Raw genomic sequence first — 21360 nt, 5'->3', positions numbered from 1 at the left:
TGTTGTGTTTCCATGGGGTATAACTTATGGACAACTTTCTCACTGTGTCAGGCGTTTTAACTCTCTGTCCTGGAGGACATATTCATTTGGTACCCTTAAATAAAGTCCTTTTATATAAAGCTGGAGTTAAATAATGAGAGCTGCTCCCGCCCTGAAGTCCCCCCTTCGGCTTGAAATTAACTTCTCGCTTTTATTAATGTCCCCTTATCGCTCATCGCGCTCACTGACCCGTCTCGCCCCTTCCCACTCAACCAGAGAGAGCGCTCTAGCAAGTGGTCGCTCTCTGCAAATGTAATTGAGGGCAATTTTCAAATTAAATTTTCAAAACCCTCCTCGATCTCCGTGAGGCAGGTGGCGGGAGGGGAGTGGAGAGTGGGGAGCGGATGTCTTGATCGGGTTTTGTGGGCAGGTACCCCGGGTCGAAGAGGTGGAATGATGAACGAGGGGCATTAATCTCCATGACAGGGAGAGGAGTTAGCGCCAGTGATAGCACGGCTAACGGCTTTAATTAGCATTTAATCAGACGCCCCGGGGCCGTTGGGGGGGAGAGGAGAAAATCAAACTGTAACAGCCATAGAAGAGGAGAAAGAAGACAGTCCCACTAGTGACCAAACTGCTGGCAGCACTGCTCGCTAGCATACCACGAAGAGGCCTATGATCTCTCCTCATGTATGGTGGTTTAGATTAGTACAATGACTAGGTAACTATTCTCTTGTGCCATAAAGATCCTGACCTAATATAAAGGTCTATCAAATTTAAACAGCCAGAGAAGAGGAGGAGATCCCACTGGTGATCAGAACACTACGCACTGCTGCGGAGTAGCCCTAGTGAGCATGCACACTTGCTTTTCATAGGTTGTTGTATGCTGTCCTTGGGTAGGTTCCTGGTTTAAATCTGGCTCAAAGGACCATGAAAAACTGATGCCACCTTGAAACCATCGAGACCTCTTTCGGAGTCCCCCGATTAACAGGTCTTCATATATACAGTCATTGTACAAGGGGCCACTCATTTCCAGAGAGGATAGACTCAAAGACATGCATCAAGACTCACCATATACCTTTTCCCATTCTAATGTAGTATCCTTCATTTCACCCTGACACTTGTGACAAGATGCATTAGGTATGTCTGTCTCTGCAAAATGTTTCTAGTGTAGAACTAATGGTTCTCCCCACTAGACATGTAGGATTAGGGTGATATCTGAAAGTGATTTGGCAGATGAGTGAGTGAGTGAGTGAGTGAGACGTGTGAGTTGATGGTGATGGGAATGAAAAGGGCTTTTGGCACAATGTCATTAGAGGTATACAGTGAGACCGGTCTGTTCAGGCTGCCGTACTGTAGGGACGTCATTAACACCTGTTACTGAACAGGGTCCTATGCTATGGTCAGTACCACATACACACATGGACATAGGCACAGACACAAGAACACAGCTAACTGACAAGCCATTTTCTCTCAACGCCGTCAATGTTACAACACAACAAATGGACAGGTCTAACTTCTCTTTGATTGATGTTTGTAAAGTGTACACTGGGAGTCGGGAAGCACGTTCAGGGAGTGAATCATTTAACAAACTAACATGGACAAAACAAAAAACACGAGCAATGCACAGACTTGAAACACTGAAAAGGAAACAATGCCTGGGGACAGACCTAAAGGGAGTGACATATATAGGGAAGGTAATCAGGGAAGTGATAGAGTCCAGGTGAGTCTGGTGAGGCGCTGGTGCGTGTAACGATGGTGACAGGTGTGCGTAATAATGAGCAGCCTGGTGACCTAGAGCGCCAGGGAGAGAGTATACATGACAATGTTATTTTCATCAGGAAGATATACATTCTGAGTATCCATGTGCACTGCCAACAAATTAACCTAATTACAGTACCAACACACACACACACACAGAGTAGGCCTACATTCGGAAAGTATTCAGAGCCCTTCACCTTTTCACATTGTTATGTTACAACTTTATTCTAAAATTGATTCAATCTACACACAATACCCCATAATGACAAAGCGCAAACAGGTTTTTAGAAATGTACCTTATTTACATAAGTATTCAGACCCTTTGCTATGAGACTCGAAATTGAGTTCAGGTGCATCCTGTTTCAATTGATCATCCTTGAGATGTTTCTACAACTTGATTGGAGTCCATCTGTGTTAAATTCAATTGATAGGACATGATTTGGAAAGGTCCCACAGTTGACAGTACATATCAGAGCAAAAACCAAGCCATGAGGTTGAAGGAATTGTCCGTAGAGCTCCGAGACAGGATGGTGTCGAGGCACAGATCTGGGGAAGGGTACCAAAACATTTCTGCAGCATCGAAGGTCCCCAAGAACACAGTGGCCTCCATCATTCTTAAATGGAAGAAGTTTGGAACCACCAAGACTCTTCCTAGAGCTGGCCGCCTGGCCAAACTGAGCAATCGAGGGAGAAGGGCCTTGGTCAGGGTGGTGACCAAGAACCCGATGGTCACTCTGACAGAGCTCCAGAGTTCCTTTGTAGAGATAGGAGAACCTTCCAGAAGGACAACCATCTCTGCAGCACTCTACTAATCAGACCTTTATTGTAGTGGCCAGACAGAAGCCACTCCTCAGTAAAAGGCGCATGACAGCCCGCTTGGACTTTGCCAAAAAAAGTACTTAAAAGGACTCTGACCATGAGAAACAAAATTCTCTGGTCTGATGAAACTAAGATTGCACTCTTTGGCCTGAATGCCAAGCGTCACATCTGGAGGAAACCAGGCACCGCTCATCACCTGGCTAATACCATCCCAGGCATGGTGGTGGCAGGATCATTAATTGGGGATGTTTTTCAGTGGCGGGGACTGGGAGACTAGTCAGAATCAAGGGAAAGAGGAACGGAACAGAGTACAGAGAGATCCTTGATGAAAACTTGCTCCAGAACACTCAGGACCTCAGACTGGGGTGAAGGTTCACCTTCCATCAGGACAATGACGCTAAACACACAGCCAAGACACCAAAGGAGTGGCATCGGCCAAAGTCTCTGAATGTCCTTGAGTGGCCCAGCCAGAGCCCAGACATGAACCTTATCAAACATTTCTGTAGAGATCTGAAAATAGTTGTGCAGCGACGCTCCCCATCCAACCTAATAGAACTTGAGAGGATCTGCAGAGAATGGTAGTAACTCCCCAAATACAGGTGTGCCAAGCTTGTAGCGTCATACCCAAGAAGACAAAGTTTTTGCTTTGTCATTATTGATGAGGGGAAAAATGACTTAATCCATTTTAGAATAAGGCTGTATCGTACCAAATGTGGAAAAAGTGAAGGGGTCTGAATACTTTCCGAATGCACTACACACACACACACACACACACACACACACACACACACACACACACACAGCAGCTTGTGTTGCTGTACCCACCTCTGTGTGTTTGTGCCTTATTACTGTTCACACACAGACAGTTTCAGTGTTTGTGTCAATATTTAATGAGTGACGGGAGTCTGGGGACCCCACAGCTGTCAGGAGTCTGTCTGGAACTACCACCTGTTCCCAAATCCCCAAACACACACACTAACTAATAAACCATGTTCTCTCAACACTGTGGGGAATTGGGGATGCTGTGGCAACATTGTCCATGCTACATACCTGTAAACAGGTGTGTGGTATAGACTGGTCCAAATTTGATTCACAAACTATGGATGTCATTGAATTCTATTGTGATGGAGTTGAAAAACTGCATACAGAACAACTGGATCCAGTGAGTGATTCTTAGTGATTTTCCTGATTGAGCTGCACTCGCTGGTCTGTTTCTATGCCGACCATCCTTTCGAGCCACCTTGTGTATCAGAATGAGATGTACTGTAACCACACGAATACAAAACCAAGGAGCCCAAAATGTACCTTTAAAAAAAAAAAAAGAACTTTAATTCAAACAAAAAAAGATTATAAAACAGTGATTTTAGTTACATAAATAAATTGATATCGGTGTATCAAATCTTCATTTCATAAGCATGTATACATGGATCATTATAATAAATAAAGTGGGAAAACAGAAGATTCCATTTCCTACAGGAACAGAAGAAAAGAAACAGCTAGAGAAAGAGGAAATGCATTCATTAGAGGACGAGACACACAGGACAAAGTTTTCCACCAAACACACGAGGAAATGCTTCGTTAAAAGCACAGTGTTTACAGAGCCATTCAGTTACTAATTAAGGACACTAAAGCTGGGACCAAGGTGGCTTGGCTTTCACTTCTTGGAACATGTTTGGTTGTTAGAACTCCTGTTTGGTTACTTCAAAACAAGGCAAGAGAGAAGGCTGTTTATTCTTTAAAGAACAAAAGAGAAAGCACTTCAACAAAAACCAGAAAAATAAAGAAACAAGACAAGTTATTAGTACAATAGCCGGACCTCGTACAGGAAGACACACACACTGGTCTGGTCTGTGGCGTGTTCAGAAGCAAGCGGACATTTCAGCGGAACACAACTCTTGTCCTGAAGGGTGACAGCCCTGCTGGTTTTAATAGATCAGTTAGTATCACTGACTGACCTAGCTTTCACACCACTGATTAGCCAGATATAACTCTAAAGTCTGGGATTACCAGATAAGGAAGAGAACCAGCAGACCCCGTGGCCTTCGAGGACCAGAGTTATACACAACTGGATGTTGGTCATTTCTCAACAGCTGATCAGTGTTATGATGCCACGTAATGAAAAATCAATGCTCGGGTTATCATATGACATTTCAATGGAATACTGTACATCAGTCAAATACATACATCTGTTCATTGTGAAAAGTAACCCTAGAGAGAACAAGATAATATTTTCACTGTGCTCCAATACCTTGAAGACACCAAATCAAACTGTTGATAGCAGTTCAATAATCTGAACCAATGTCTTAGTACTGACACTACCCTTGTGAGCCTACAGTAACCCTCCATTAGCAAGGCCAATGTGATGTGTTCTGTGGTAAAAAAAAATGACATTGAAAGAAAAAACACTAAGAGAAAAAGAGCAAGCTACAGCGGCTTCAAGTATTTCACATCACATAGAATACTCTGTATAAATTAGTTAACATATACTTTTGAATCCTCCATACACAGTACAATACATGCTTGCTCATATCATTGTTTCCTGTACTCATTCCTTCTTCCTGTTAGTTTTAGAGAAATCCCTGAGAACGTCTTTTGACAGTTGCTGAAGGTTATACACATAGAATAGGCCTATTAAAACTGTATTATAATGGAATTCTAATTATCCTATGGTTCCACATGCACAGAAGTATTGACACTGGCCCATTCTGGAGCTACACTCACCGATTCTACCGATGTGGGATCCTAATTTGAGCCTGTTTGCTACAGTAGGAAAATAATCCTGCAGCAACAGGAAATTTGAACTATGTATAAAATAAATTGACATTTTTGTAGGAGTTGATACATTTTTCGTAAGGGAAAATCAAGTCAGAAATTGTGGAAAAGTGGAAATGAAACCACTTTAAACATCAAAATAAAAGTAAAACATTCTGTATTGCAGGTGATCCAATTAAGATCCTACATCTGTACAACTAGAACCCTGGTAACTTTGGCACTGTAATTAGTTACCCAGCCTGTATTCTTGTGAACACAGAAACAGCCAGGTCACCAGGTTAGTTTTGTGAATACATAAACAGTCAGGTAACCCGGCTAGTCTTGTGAAGGTTAGTCTTGTGAATACAGAAACAGTCAGGTAACCCGGCTAGTCTTGTGAAGGTTAGTTTTGTGAATACAGAAACAGTCAGGTAACCCGGTTAGTCTTGTGAATACAGAAACAGTCAGGTAACCCGGCTAGACTTGTGAAGGTTAGTCTTGTGAATACAGAAACAGTCAGGTAACCCGGCTAGTCTTGTGAAGGTTAGTTTTGTGAATACATAAACAGTCAGGTAACCCGGTTAGTCTTGTTTTGAATACAGAAACAGTCAGGTAACCCAGCTAGTCTTGTGAAGGTTAGTCTTGTGAATACAGAAACAGTCAGGTAACCCGGCTAGTCTGAATACAGAAACAGTCAGGTAACCCGGTTAGTCTTGTGAATACAGAAACAGTCAGGTAACCCGGCTAGTCTTGTGAAGGTTAGTCTTGTGAATACAGAAACAGTCAGGTAACCAGGCTAGACTTGTGAAGGTTAGTCTTGTGAATACAGAAACAGTCAGGTAACCCGGCTAGACTTGTGAAGGTTAGTCTTGTGAATACAGAAACAGTCAGGTAACCCGGCTAGTCTTGTGAAGGTTAGTTTTGTGAATACATAAACAGTCAGGTAACCCGGCTAGTCTTGTGAAGGTTAGTCTTGTGAATACAGAAACAGTCAGGTAACCCGGCTAGTCTTGTGAAGGTTAGTCTTGTGAATACAGAAACAGTCAGGTAACCCGGCTAGTCTTGTGAAGGTTAGTCTTGTGAATACAGAAACAGTCAGGTAACCCGGCTAGTCTTCTGAAGGTTAGTCTTGTGAAGGTTAGTCTTGTGAAGGTTGGTCTTGTGAATACAGAAACAGTCAGGTAACCCGGCTAGTCTCCAGCAACTGTTCATCCTAACACTTGAACCAGTAACTAACCCACAATTACAGGTTTGTTGGTTTTAAGTACATTGTGCACTGTAAAAAAAATATATATATATATCCTGTTGTTTTTACGGTAACTTACTGGCAGCCAGTTAGTTACCTGTAAGTTACTGTAAAAAAGGTTACCATAAATTCCAAAGAAACTTTTGTTTAACGGTACATTACTCTAAACTTTACTGTAAACATGATTTGTTGTTACAGTGTGGGATATTTCTGGCATAATACACCAAATGCTGGTACTCTTGATAATACTCCATATCCTCATCTTATGGCCCATGTGCCATTACTGTAGTCCTGCATTGTTGTCCTTAATCTAACACAGATAGTTATGATTACTGCATCTGAAACAACACCAGTCTGTTAAGACTATTTTTCCAAAACTAGAATCTAACTAATACCTATGACACAGAGAAAACACAAGTGACGAGTCAACAGAAATATTAAATGGTGGTTTTCTCATGGAGCCGAGCTGTACAGTGCTTCCAATAGTCAGGTCTGTGTAGTTTTAAAGCCATAGTGTCTCTTTGAGGCTGCCAATGTGTTTTTACACAAGTGCTTTCGGACAAGGGACTTTAAGCCACTTGACATATACTCAGTATAAAACCAAGATATAAAACAGGGGGATGCTAATAATAATAAACGTTTCTGTTATCTGCTTTTTCCTCTCGCACACACATGGAAAAACACACGCAACATTTCCTCTTCTGAAAATAAAACACACATAGTACTGTACACAGTAATAATAATAATGGTAATGTTTATAACAATAACAGCAAGAATGATAATACTGTGTGGCTCTGGAATTATTTTTTTCCTTCTTCTTTTGCTTTGTCCTCCAACTCCTTACTTGTCCATGTTTAAGTCCAAAGAAGTTCAAAAGGCAGACTGAAGTTAATATAAAAGTACTAGGAGCCGACCCCGGTCAGCCGAACCTCCCCCTCGGGGCCGACCCCGGTCAGCCGAACCTCCCCCCCGGGGCCGACCCCGGTCAGCCGAACCTCCCCCCCGGGGCCGACCCCGGTCAGCCGAACCTCCCCCCCGGGGCCGACCCCGGTCAGCCGAACCTCCCCGGGGCCGACCCCGGTCAGCCGAACCTCCCCCGGGGCCGACCCCGGTCAGCCGAACCTCCCCGGGGCCGGCCCGGTCAGCCGAACCTGTCCCTAGGGGCCGACCCCGGTCAGCCGAACCTGTCCCTCCCCGGTCAGCCGAACCTGTCCCTAGGGGCCGACCCGGTCAGCCGAACCTCCCCCTCGGGGCCGACCCCGGTCAGCCGAACCTCCCCGGGGCCGGCCCGGTCAGCCGAACCTCCCCCGGGGCCCTCCCGGTCAGCCGAACCTCCCCCCGGGGCCGACCCCGGTCAGCCGAACCTCCCCCGGGGCCGACCCCGGTCAGCCGAACCTCCCCCCGGGGCCGACCCCGGTCAGCCGAACCTCCCCCCTCAGCCGAACCTCCCCCCGGGGCCGACCCCCGGTCAGCCGAACCCCCCCGGGGCCGACCCCGGTCAGCCGAACCCCCCGGGGCCGACCCCGGTCAGCCGAACCTCCCCCCGGGGCCGACCCCGGTCAGCCGAACCTCCCCGGGGCCGGCCCGGTCAGCCGAACCTGTCCCTAGGGGCCGACCCCGGTCAGCCGAACCTGTCCCTAGGGGCCGACCCCGGTCAGCCGAACCTGTCCCTAGGGGCCGACCCCGGTCAGCCGAACCTGTCCCTAGGGGCCGACCCCGGTCAGCCGAACCTGTCCCTAGGGGCCGACCCCGGTCAGCCGAACCTGTCCCTAGGGGCCGACCCCGGTCAGCCGAACCTGTCCCTAGGGGCCGACCCCGGTCAGCCGAACCTGTCCCTAGGGGCCGACCCCGGTCCCGAACCTGTCCCTAGGGGCCGACCCGGTCAGCCGAACCTGTCCCTAGGGGCCGACCCCGGTCAGCCGAACCTGTCCCTAGGGGCCGACCCCGGTCAGCCGAACCTGTCCCTAGGGGCCGACCCCGGTCAGCCGAACCTGTCCCTAGGGGCCGACCCCGGTCAGCCGAACCTGTCCCTAGGGGCCGACCCCGGTCAGCCGAACCTGTCCCTAGGGGCCGACCCCGGTCAGCCGAACCTGTCCCTAGGGGCCGACCCTGGTCAGCCGAACCTGTCCCTAGGGGCCGACCCTGGTCAGCCGAACCTGTCCCTAGGTGCCGACCCTGGTCAGCCGAACCTGTCCCTAGGGGCCGACCCTGGTCAGCCGAACCTCTCCCTCACCAGCATCATGAGTTTCTTCTTTCCCTTATAGATCTGTTTGAGGTTGTCTATGAACTGTGTGAACTGGATGTGTCCATCTTGGGCCATGAGGAACGTCTCCCGGGTCTTCCCCAGGAACTCTATGAACTCGCTGTAGTGGCGTGGGCTGATGTGCGTGAGGCGAGAGTGCGTGGTGTTGATGTAGGCCCCGATGGTAGCATCCAGCAGCTGCCTGAGAGGAGCTTTGTCCAGTGACATCAGCTTCCCAGAGTTCCTACGGCTGTGCAGTGCTGACACCAGCCCCGGCGTAGTCAGTGTGCACCGCCGCAAAATATCCGACAGCACCGTGGCACACTTCACACTCTTCACCACCAGGGGGATGACGGCGGCCAGCTCGTTCTTTCCCAGCGAGTGACTCAGAGCGCAGGCCCACAGCACGTCGTTGATGGCTGGGTGGGTATCCTGGTTGTAGCTGAGGTTTAGATGAGCCATGGCTAGCGTGGCTAGCTTGTACGCCCTCATAGGGTACCCCCTGTGCTCCATGTACCTGGCTATCGTGAACAGCTGTGTGTAGCTCATCCCCGTGGCGGCCGCGTCCAGAACGATCTGGTAGGCCGTCTCGAAGGCTATGTGGTCCTTCTCGCAGAGCGTGAGGGCGGAGAGGGCACAGTTCTGGGGGTCCTTCATGGCACACTGCAGGGCCAGGGTCCGGGCAGAGGAGGCCAGGTTCTCCTGCTGGTGACAGTCCAGGTGCAGCCGGACGATGGTGGTGTTGGACATGACGGTGGTGGCCACGATGCTGGTGGCCTCGGTCGGGGTGAAGAGGGTGAACCAACTCTGCATGATGCTGTCCAACGCATACACCCCTGACACACACACACACACACACACACACACCACACAAGAACGAGAAGTCAGAGAGTTAGCAGAGTAATTTGAATAACAATATTTATTTTGAAGCCCTCATACTGAACTAAATATATACTTAACTAAATATGAACTAAATACAGTGAGCTCCAAAAGTATTGGGACAGTGACACATTTTATGTTGTTTTGGCTCTGTACTCCAGCACTTTGGATTTGAAATAACAAAAAGGGGGTTCTACTAAACTAATGTACGGAATTGTTTTAAGATGGCCATAGCAAGGATCATTTAGCTATTTGATATTGAAATGTAAGACCCCTTAAGGGGTTTATTTGATGAAACATTGAATTTGGCATCACTGCTATTAACAGATTCACTACATGGAACAAGATAGACCCCCCAAAAAATCTAAAGGAAGTTTGTTCTGAAGTGACTGTCCTATATCTGAGTGAGATACAGTATAAGAAAGATCAGGAAACATTTTACATATATATTACACACACACACACACACACACACACACACACACACACACACACATACATACATACATACATACATACATACACACATACACACATACACACATACACACATACATACATATATATATATACACATACATACATTTTTACATTTAACCCCCTATTTTAGGCACTAAACTATATCCATATACACATAAACTGGTACCGGGGACCTTTAGACGTGTCTTGTGAGCTTGTATAGCAAAACCTTCCCTCAGAGGGGTCATATTAGTGTGTACTCAAACACTACAGACATAAGTTGGCAGACTGGCTGTACCGACTTAAGACCAGTCCCAAGACGCTTGTGGGGGGTCGTAGAGCAAAACACCAAGTTCACGAGAGTCTCATCTTTGTTTGTAGGCCAAACCGTTTGGATACTACAGACATTGTCGTGAGAAGACCGATTTTCAGGATGTCTCATGGTCTGACGAACACCGCTCTAGCTCTGCCACCTTTCACCACAGATGTGTAAGGGCGATATCGGCGGATGCAGTAGATTGAGCCCACGCAAAATAGCAGATATCTCTAGCTTAAACGGGTGTTCATGAGGATTTTTGTATTATGTTCATTCAATTTCCGCGGGGCCGGGGAAATTGTCAGATTTAATTTGGGGGTATTTTTATCCATATTGGGTGAACCGTTTAGAAATGAAAGCACTTTTTGTACATAGTCCCCCCATTTTAGGGGACCAAAACTAAATGGGACAATTTCACTTGGGTATTAAAAAAGTATCATATTTGGTCCCATATTCATAGCACACAATTGTGACTCTACAAATTTGTCAGATGCATTTGCGGTTTGTTTTGGTTGTGTTTCAGTTTTAATGTTTTACGCCCAATAGAAATTAATGTTAAATAATATATTGTGTCATTTTGGAGTCACTTTTATTGTAAATAAGAATAGAACATGTTTCTGAACACTTCTACATTAATGTGGATGTTACCATGATTACGGATAATCCTGAATTAATTGTGAATAATGATGAGGGAGAAAGTTAGAGGCACAAATATCATACCCCCAAGACATGCTAACCGCTCACCATTACAATAACAGGGGAGGTTAGCATTTTTGGGGGGGTATGATATTTATGCCTCTAACTTTTCATACATTCGTTTAGTAGAACCCCCCTTGTATTATTTCACATCCAAAGTGCTGGAGTAGAGAGCCAAAACAATCCAACATGTGTCACTGTCCTGATCATTCTGGAGCTCACGCTTTGTGGTATATCATAGGAAGGGAAACGTTGTACACTTACCTACTTCAGTGGCACAGGTAACTAACCACCGTACCATCTCCCTCCTCCTCCAGTTCAACGTAGACAGGGTTATCCTCATCACCTGTGAATGAGAGACAGTTAGGGATGGTAGAGAGGTGTAAGTGTGTGTGTGTGTGTGTGTGTGTGTGTGTGTACCTGCAGCCCCAGCTCCAGTGAGACTTTGAGCAGTGTGATGTCTGGCAGGCTGTCCATCAGAGTAGCGATCTTGAAGGCATCCTGGCCCAGTTTAAAGATGTGAGATGAGGAATGGATGTTCTTCTGGATGGACTCTAGTACAGTCTCCAGCTTACGACTATCACCTGGACCAACAGAACAACCACATACAGTACAATGACAAAGGGACCAAAATGTATGTATGTATGTATGTATGTATGTATGTATGTATGTATGTATGTATGTATGTATGTGTGTATGTGTATATGTATGTATGTATGTATGTATGTATGTATGTATGTATGTATGTGTGTGTATGTATGTATGTATGTATGTATGTGTGTGTGTGTGTGTGTGTACGTATATGTGTGTGTGTGTGTGTGTGTGTGTGTGTGTGTGTGTGTGTGTGTGTGTGTATGTATGTATATGTGTGTGTGTGTGTGTGTACGTATGTATGTATATGTGTGTGTACGTATGTATGTATGTATGTGTGTGTGTGTGTGTGTACGTATGTATGTATATGTGTGTGTACGTATGTATGTATGTGTGTGTGTGTGTGTGTGTGTGTGTGTGTGTGTATGTATATGTGTGTGTGTGTGTGTGTGTATGTATGTGTGTGTGTGTGTGTGTGTATGTATATGTGTGTGTGTGTATGTATGTGTGTGTGTGTGTGTGTGTGTGTGTGTGTGTGTGTGTGTGTGTGTGTGTGTGTGTGTGTGTGTATGTATGTATGTATGTATGTATGTATGTATGTATGTATGTATGCATGTATGTATGTATGTGTGTGTGTATGTGTGTGTGTGTGTGTGTGTGTGTGTGTGTGTGTGTGTGTGTGTGTGTGTGTGTGTGTGTGTGTGTGTGTGTGTGTGTGTACCTTTGGCTGCAGTCAGCATGGTGGAGGCCAGTTCACACTGCTGGGACTCTATGTGGGTGAGTGTGAACCAGCGAGGGTAACGGTTAGGGACCACAGACACCATGTGATGGGGTCGCGACAGGTCACCTGACGAGGCTGTGGACTCCAACACAGGCAACCTGAGGAGCACAGAAAAACCACAAGGCTGATTTGGATCACACACACACAAACACAAGCACAAAGTATAATCAGCAAGATTGTGTCAGTGTTCTGGAGTACATTAAAGGTGTTGGCATACTGCAATTTACTTCCAACCAAGTCCTTCATCACAGAACTGAAGCAACAGTAGCATAATGACTGTTTTCTTGACTTGAATTACTGGTAATTAAGAACATAGGCCTGCTATTCCTGCTGGCCAAAATATATCACAATATTTTTCTTATTTTTGATGGCATTTTCTGTTTCTGAATAATAAAAGTCTAAATATGTTATGAGTAGTGCATGACCCTAGGATGGCAGTAAATGAATTATAAGTTGTTTTAATGTCTTTCTCTATTCTGATGGTTTTATACTCAACCAAACTGACAGTTAAGTAGTCCAATTTGTAGAACTTTTCATTTACTTAGCACTTTATACAAATACCGTTATAGACAGTATTGTAAAGATCCATACCAGTATGTGGATCCATACCAGTGTACATTAAAAGACGATGCATCACCCAGCCCTAGTGTATATAGGTCTTACGCATCTGCAGACAGACAGACATTGAAGTATACAATATTCTTGTCTTTATGTGTGCTACTGTGGGCAGCTCATCTCAGTTTCAAACCTCATCTTCCAGCCCAGTTGCAAAGGTCTCTTGCTGCCTTGGAAAGAGAAGAGAACCTGGGCAGATCTCAACCAATCACAAAGCTAATTGAGTCCATGGGGAAATGAGCGGATTCACCTTCCAGCCCTCTATGCCTGGACACACATCAAACCCATACGCACCCACCCACACACACCCACCCACATAAAAGCAACGTTACAAGACTATGCTAAATGGCAGTTTGATTTCAGAGAAAAGGGCCAGAGACACTATTGCTACGTGAGGAATACCTCCAAGTCTGGTTCTAATGTTGATTATTAGCTGAAGTATGTCAGGCCCAGACAAGGTAAACGCCTGGCCAACAGTCTGGCTAGATAAAGGTGAGAGAAAGCAAGACGAGACTTGGTGTGAAATGGAGACGTGCCGATGCCAAAGAGACAAGGGGTTCGTTCCAAACACATCTAAAGATCTGCTAATACACTGGGGGATTCTGGACCATTGCTGGGGTGGAACTAAGCAAAATGTCTCTCCCTAAAGATGGAACCCTTGTCAACATTCCTACCTTTGTGTGCCTTACAGAGACCCACTGGTGGGGACTGATTGTTTGCCACCAATTCTCCTTATAGGACACATCACTGCACTCTATACTCCTCTGTAAACTGGTCATCTCTGTATACCCATCGCAAGAACCACTGGTTGATGCTTATTTATAAAACCCTTTTAGGCCTCATTCCCCCCTATCTGAGATATCGACTGCAGCCCTCAACCTCCACATACAACACCCGTTCTGCCAGTCACATTCTGTTAAAGGTCCCCAAAGCACACACATCCCTGGGTCGCTCGTCTTTTCAGTTCACTGAAGCTAGCGACTGGAACGAGCTGCAACAAACACTCAAACTGGACAGTTTTATCTCAATCTCTTCATTCAAAGACTCAGTCATGGACACTCTTACTGACAGTTGTGGCTGCTTCACGTGATGTATTGTTGTCTCTACCTTCTTGCCCTTTGTGCTGTTGTCTGTGCCCAATGTTAGTACCCTGTTTTGTGCTGCTACCATGTTGTTATTGTGTTGCTACCATGCTGTGTTGTCATGTGTTGCTGCCTTGCTATGTTGTTGTCTTAGGTCTCTCTTTATGTAGTGTTGTCTCTCTTGTTGTGATGTGTGTTTTGTCCTATATTTATATTGTATTTATTTATTTTAATCCCAGGCCCCGTCCTCGCAGGAGGCCTTTTGCCTTTGGTAGGCTGTCATTGTAAATAAGAATTTGTTCTTAACTGACTTGCCAAGTTAAATAAAGGTTGAATAATTTAAAAAATATATATTGTTGTTCAATGCAATGACACAGAAGCGGCATCATCTATTCCACATCAAAACGAATCCATTGCTAGTGTAAAGTACGTCACACTGCTCACTTCCTCCCATACCTAGAGCAAACTCGGGACCTCTGCCTTGTTAGCACACATGAGCGCCCTCCTGATGCGTTTACCAGTCGGCGTCCGGCGAAAAGCTAGATATTCACTGGCACAAGTGGGAACACACATACTTTCATGAAGACACTTAGCCTTGACTTGAATCCATTTAACAGTGAGCCATAACACACCATCAGTCCCAAGCGACTGATGAGGGCAGCTGTGGTGTCAGATTGGTCCTGTGGCACTATAGCACCCTGTCAAAGCAGGGCGGGATGCTTTGATAGAGAGAGAGAGGGGGAGAGGAACATATATTGTCCCGAAGCCACTCCCGCGTTGTCTTGGCTGTGTGCTTAGGGTCGTTGTCCTGTTGGAATGTGAACCTTCACCCCAGTCTGAGGTCCTGAGCGCTCTGGAGCAGGTTTTCATCAAGGATCTCTCTGTACTTTGCCCCGTTCATCTTTCCCTCGATCCTGACTAGTCTCCAAGTCCCTGCCGCTGAAAAATACCCCAACAGCATGATGCTGCCACCCCCATTCCATCTCTGCAAGCAGGCTGTCATGTGCCTTTTACTGAGGAGTGGCTTCCGTCTGGCCTGATTGGTGGAGTGCTGCAGAGATGGTTGTCCTTCTGCAAGGTTCTCCCACCTCCATAGAGGAACTCTGCTGCTCTGTCAGTGACCATAGGGTTCTTGGTAACCTTCCTGACCAAGGTCCTTCTCCCCCGATTGCTCAGTTTGGCCAGGCGGACAGCTCTAGGAAGAGTCTTGGTGGTTCCAAACTTCTTCCATTTAAGAATGATGGAGGCCACTGTGTTCTTGCTGACCTTCATTGCTGCAAACATTCTTTGTTACCTTTCCCCATATCTGTGCCGACAATCCTGTCTCAGAGCTCTACGGACAAATCCTTCGACCTCATGCCTTGGTTTTTGCTCTGACATGTACTGTCAACTGTGGCACCTTATGTAGACAGGTGTGTGCCTTTCAAAATCATGTCCAATCACTTGAATTTACCACTGGTGGACTCCAATCAAGTTGTAGAAACATCTCAAGGATGATCAGTGGAAACAGGATGAACCTGAATTCAATATCGAGTCTCATAGCAAAGGGTCTGAATACCTATGTAAATAAGTTTTTTTTTACATTTGCAACAATAAAAAAAAAACTGTTTTTGCTTTGTCATTATGGGGTATTGTGATGTCATTATGGGATATTGTGTGTAGGTAGATTGATGAGGAAAAACATGTATTTAATCTATTTTAGAATAAGGCTGTAACGTAACAACATGTGGAGAAATGGAAGGGGTCCGAATACTTTCCGAATGCAAAATAGATAGAAGTGAAAGAGAGCAACTATATATCCAGTTCTTTCATAGTCTGGTCCTGGTTTCTGGTGAACATCAGTGAGACTACTGAACTCTTTACCTCCTGGTTTTCACCCTCAGACAAAGTAAACACTTCACAACGTCATTTCACTTCCCCAATCTATCCATCACAGGAGCTGCTGGAAACCTCTTCTCAAGACATCTTCCTGATATACAAAAGCTCCCCAAGCCACCGCAGACTAGTAGTGGAGGCTACATGGAACAGTCATTTCACACTAGCTGGATACCAATCTTCATAAATTCAGGTGATATTCCAACACCCCTGCACTAGCAAAATCAGCAGGGTGTGTGTTCAGTACAAACACACTACTTCCTTGAGCTGAATAGAACTTCTTAGCACTAAGCAGTGGTTTGAATAAGGAGAGGCTGTGTAAGTCTATCATAGTGTTCTAATGGGTTGATATAAGCCAGTCCTTTTACCTGGCCTCTATATTTAACCAGCAGCCCCGTGGGAGTGGGAAGGTATACGCTGCTATTATATTAAACCAGCACCACATTGAACACATTCATTATGTGACAGACAGACAGACACCCAGGTCCCTGGAGTAGCTAGACGTGGCCACAATATTCAACCTCACCCTCTCTTTCCACAGGGCTGGGTGGGGAGAGAGGCGGGTTGGGAGGGCGGGAGGCGAGGCCTGACTAAGGTATAGTTTGGGCACTACTCAAGCCAAAGTTTTTCGACTTGCATATTTCAGTGCCCAATGATACGTGACGTAGCTCTCATTCATTGACAATCATTAAGCGTCGCCAGTGTTAGCAGTGTTCACAAAGCATCTCAATGAGAAGCCAATGGCAGAGAGGTTTTGGTGTTAGCCATGTAGCTGTCCTGACACTGTTGACCAGGTGTGTGAGAGCCATCTCATAACACAGTCATTAAAATCTCGTTAACATCATTCATATTCACTGATCCAGCTCCCCCTTCCCAAAAACAATTTCAAAACAGAGCCACTCCGCAACTAATAATAAAAGAGAGCCTCACCGCATGGCTCTGAGTGCAATCTTGTACGCCAGTTCAGCGTCGTGAGGTAGGAGAGAGGTGAAGAGGTAGCGGGTGAAGGTGTGCATGGGAACACTCTCTCTGTGGACAATCTCTCCGTGGCCGCTGTACGGCCCACCTGGAGGTACAAGGAGAGAAGAAGAACACGGGACAGAAGACACGTGGTTCAGACAGGAAGTCAGGGTGAAACAGTTCACTGATGGAACAAAGACAGAAATATCAGTTGCAAAAACAGGAAATGCATTTAATTTAACATTGGTGGAGTTAAGGAGAATGTTATAATTGCTAAATTGTAATTACTTCGCCACAACGGCCTATTTATTGCCTTACCTCCCTAATCTTACCTGTTTTGCACAAACTGTATGTAGATTTTTTTTCCCTATTGACTGTATGTTTGTTTATTCCATGTGTAACTCTGTGTTGTTGTTTGTGTCGCACTGCTTTGCTTTATCTTGGCCAGATCGCAGTTGTAAATGAGAAATTGTTCTCAACTGGCCTACCTGGTTAAATAAAAGGTGAAATATATATACAGTATATCACAAAAGTGAGTACACCCCTCACATTTTTGTAAATATTTGAGTATATATCTTTTCATGTGACAACACTGAAGAAATGACACTTTGCTATAATGTAAATTAGTGAGTGTACAGCTTGTATAACAGTGTACATTTGCCGTCCCCTCAAAATAACTCAACACACAGCCATTAATGTCTAAACCGCTGGCAACAAAAGTGAGTACACCCCTAAGTGAAAATGTCCAAATTGGGCCCAATTAGCCATTTTCCCTCCCCGGTGTTATATGACTCATTAGTGTTACAAGGTCTCAGGTGTGAATGGGGAGCAGGTGTGTTAAATTTGGTGTCATCGCTCTCACACTCCCTCATACTGACTGGTCACTGGAAGTTCAACATGGCACCTCATGGCAAAGAACTCTCTGAGGATCTGAAAAAAATAATTGTTGCTCTGCATAAAGATGGCCTGGGCTATAAGAAGATTGCCAAGACCCTTAAACTGAGCTGCAGCACGGTGGCCAAGACCATACAGCGGTTTAACTGGACAGGTTCCACTCAGAACAGGCCTCGCCATGGTCGACCAAAGAAGTTGAGTGCACGTGTTCAGCGTCATATCCAGAGGTTGTCTTTGGGGAAATAGACATATGAGTGCTCCCAGCATTGCTGCAGAGGTTGAAGGGGTGGGGGGTCAGCCTGTCAGTGCTCAGACCATAAGCCGTACACTGCATCAAATTGGTCTGCATGGCTGTCGTCCCAGAAGCAAGCCTCTTCTAAAGATGATGCACAAGAAAGCCCAAAAAAAGTTTGCTGAAGACAAGCAGACTAAGGACATGGATTACTGGAACCATGTCCTGTGGTCTGATGAGACCAAGATAAACTTATTTGGTTCAGATGGTGTCAAGCGTGTGTGGCGGCAACCAGGTGAGGAGTACAAAGACAAGTGTGTCTTGCCTACAGTCAAGCATGGTGGTGGGAGTGTCATGGTCTGGGGCTGCATGAGTGCTGCCGGCACTGGGGAGCTACAGTTCAGTGAGGGAACCATGAATGCCAACATGTGCTGTGACATACTGAAGCAGAGCATGATCCCCTCCCTTCGGAGACTGGGCCACAGGGCACTATTCCAACATGATAACGACCCCAAACACACCTCCAAGACGACCACTGCCGTGCTAAAGAAGCTGAGGGTAAAGGTGATGGACTGGCCAAGCATGTCTCCAGACCTAAACCCTATTGAGCATCTGTGGGGTATCCTCAAACGGAAGGTGGAGGAGTGCAAGGTCTCTAACATCCACCAGCTCCGTGATGTCGCCATGGAGGAGTGGAAGAGGACTCCAGTGACAACCTGTGAAGCTCTGGTGAACTCCATGCCCAATAGGGTTAAGGCAGTGCTGGAAAATGATGGTGGCCACACAAAATATTGACACTTTGGGCCCAATTTGGACATTTTCACTTTTGGGTGTACTCACTTTTGTTGCCAGCGGTTTAGACATTAATGGCTGTGTGTTGAGTTATTTTGAGTGGACAGCAAATTTACACTGTTATACAAGCTGTACACTCACTACTTTACATTGAAGCAAAGTGTCATTTCTTCAGTGTTGTCACATGAAAAGATATACTCAAATATTTACAAAATGTGAGGGGTGTACTCACTTTTGTGATATACTGTATATACACTGCTCAAAAAAATAAAGGGAACAGTTAAACAACACAATGTAACTCCAAGTCAATCACACTTCTGTGAAATCAAACTGTCCACTTAGGAAGCAACACTGATTGACAATACATTTCACATGCTGTTGTGCAAATGGAATAGACAACAGGTGGAAATTATAGGCAATTAGCAAGACACCCCCAATAAAGGAGTGGTTCTGCAGGTGGTGACCACAGACCACTTCTCAGTTCCTATGCTTCCTAGCTGATGTTTTGGTCACTTTTGAATGCTGGCGGTGCTTTCACTCTAGTGGTAGCATGAGACGGAGTCTACAACCCACACAAGTGGCTCAGGTAGTGCAGCTCATCCAGGATGGCACATCAATGCGAGCTGTGGCAAGAAGGTTTGCTGTGTCTGTCAGCGTAGTGTCCAGAGCATGAAGGCGCTACCAGGAGACAGGCCAGTACATCAGGAGACGTGGAGGAGGCCGTAGGAGGGCAACAACCCAGCAGCAGGTCCGCTACCTCCGCCTTTGTGCAAGGAGGAGCAGGAGGAGCACTGCCAGAGCCCTGCAAAATGACCTCCAGCAGGCCACAAACAGAAACCGACTCCATGAGGGTGGTATGAGGGCCCGACGTCCACAGGTGGGGGTTGTGCTTACAGCCCAACACCGTGCAGGACGTTTGGCATTTGCCTGAGAAGACCAAGATTGGCAAATTCGCCACTGGCGCCCTGTGCTCTTCACAGATGAAAGCAGGTTCACACTGAGCACACATGACAGTCTGGAGACGCCGTAGAGAACGTTCTGCTGCCTGCAACATCCTCCAGCATGACCGGTTTGGCGGTGGGTCAGTCAGGGTGTGGGGTGGCATTTCTTTGGGGGGCCGCACAGCCCTCCCTGTGCTCGCCAGAGGTAGCCTGACTGCCATTAGGTACCGAGATGAGATCCTCAGACCCCTTGTGAGACCATATGCTGGTGCGGTTGGCCCTGGGTTCCTCCTAATGCAAGACAATGCTAGACCTCATGTGGCTGGAGTGTCAGCAGTTCCTGCAAGAGGAAGGCATTGATGCTATGGACTGGCCTGCCCGTTCCCCAGACCTGAATCCAATTGAGCACATCTGGGACATCATGTCTCGCTTCATCCATGCTTTAGTCCAGGTCTGGGAGGAGATCCCTCAGGAGACCATCCACCACCTCATCAGGAGCATGCCCAGGAGTTGTAGGGAGGTCATACAGGCACGTGGAGGCCACACACACTACTGAGCCTCCTTTTGACTTGTTTTAAGGACATTACATCAAAGTCGGATCAGCCTGTAGTGTGGTTTTCCACTTTAATTTTGAGTGTGACTCCAAATCCAGACCTCCATGGGTTGATACATTTGATTTCCATTGATCATTTTTGTGTGATTTTGTTGTCAGCACATTCAACCATGTAAAGAAAAAAGTATTTAATAAGAATATTATTAAGAATATAGAAACTATGGAGAGAGGAGAGAGTCTTGGAGAGAGGGAAGGATAAGCTATAGAGAGACTAGGAGAGAAGAGAGGAGAGAGAGGAGAGAGACTAGGACTGGAGAGAGGGAAGGAGAAACTATGGAGAGACTAGGAGGAGAGAGAGACTAGGACTGGAGAGAGGGAAGGAGAAACTATGGAGAGAGGAGAGGAGAGACTATGAGAGAGGAAAGGAGAGAATAGGAGAGAGGAAATGACAGACTAGGAGAGAGAGGAAGGAAAGAGAAAAAGCCCTTTCTGCTTTCACAGCTACAGTAACACACATATCCAAAGCAACCCTATGGAAGATTATTGTACACTTTAACCAATAGTGTGTCCTCACTCTCTAACAGGAAGACGGCTTGCTTGCGGAAGATCTTGACCAGCATGTCATCCAGCTCCACTTCCTGCAGCTTGGCTAATAGCTGCTCTTCGTTGCGACACACCTTCTCCTGGGCATACAGCCCGTCAGGCATCACCCTCTGCTGGCCTAAGCCAATCAGAGCAGTCTCTACGGCCAGCGCCACGTACGATTCCCCCTCGCCTAGCAAACGCTGCACTGGAAACCGCTGCAGCTCCGCATGACTCACCACGCTGGAACAGTCTGAGAGAGAAGAGAAAGAGAAAAACAAGAGAAAGAGGGGAGAGAGAGGTCAATGTTCAAT

General features: G+C 46.2%; 1 protein-coding gene and 1 long non-coding RNA gene across 3 annotated transcripts in view; one reads left to right on the top strand and one right to left on the bottom strand.

Annotated features, from left to right (window-relative positions):
- The first annotated feature begins 4235 nt into the window (after positions 1-4235).
- Positions 4236-6431, top strand: LOC121847926. The gene is made up of 2 exons (XR_006084802.1): positions 4236-5882; positions 6046-6431. It is a non-coding gene; the product is annotated as an uncharacterized LOC121847926 (long non-coding RNA).
- Positions 6432-8415: 1984 nt separating this feature from the next.
- The window catches only part of LOC112262638 (zinc finger SWIM domain-containing protein 6-like), an 82665-nt gene continuing 69720 nt past the window's right edge, over positions 8416-21360 (bottom strand). Inside the window, exons 9-15 of one of the 2 annotated variants that reach the window (XM_042331412.1) lie at positions 21039-21299; positions 17023-17158; positions 12461-12618; positions 11569-11732; positions 11413-11494; positions 8779-9634; positions 8416-8712 (exon numbers count right to left, since the gene is read on the bottom strand). In XM_042331412.1, the coding sequence (XP_042187346.1) occupies positions 8703-8712; positions 8779-9634; positions 11413-11494; positions 11569-11732; positions 12461-12618; positions 17023-17158; positions 21039-21299 (1667 nt within the window). In that variant the 3' untranslated portion in view covers positions 8416-8702. Of the gene's footprint in view, positions 9635-11412; positions 11495-11568; positions 11733-12460; positions 12619-17022; positions 17159-21038; positions 21300-21360 lie in introns of both variants that reach the window. The other variant, XM_042331411.1, reaches the window with a different exon arrangement.

Source organism: Oncorhynchus tshawytscha, linkage group LG12 (assembly GCF_018296145.1).
Source record: "Oncorhynchus tshawytscha isolate Ot180627B linkage group LG12, Otsh_v2.0, whole genome shotgun sequence".
NCBI classification, from domain to species: Eukaryota; Metazoa; Chordata; class Actinopteri; order Salmoniformes; family Salmonidae; genus Oncorhynchus; species Oncorhynchus tshawytscha.
The sequence above is the reverse complement of the archived record's forward strand: the minus strand, read 5'-3'. Positions and strand labels throughout refer to the sequence as shown.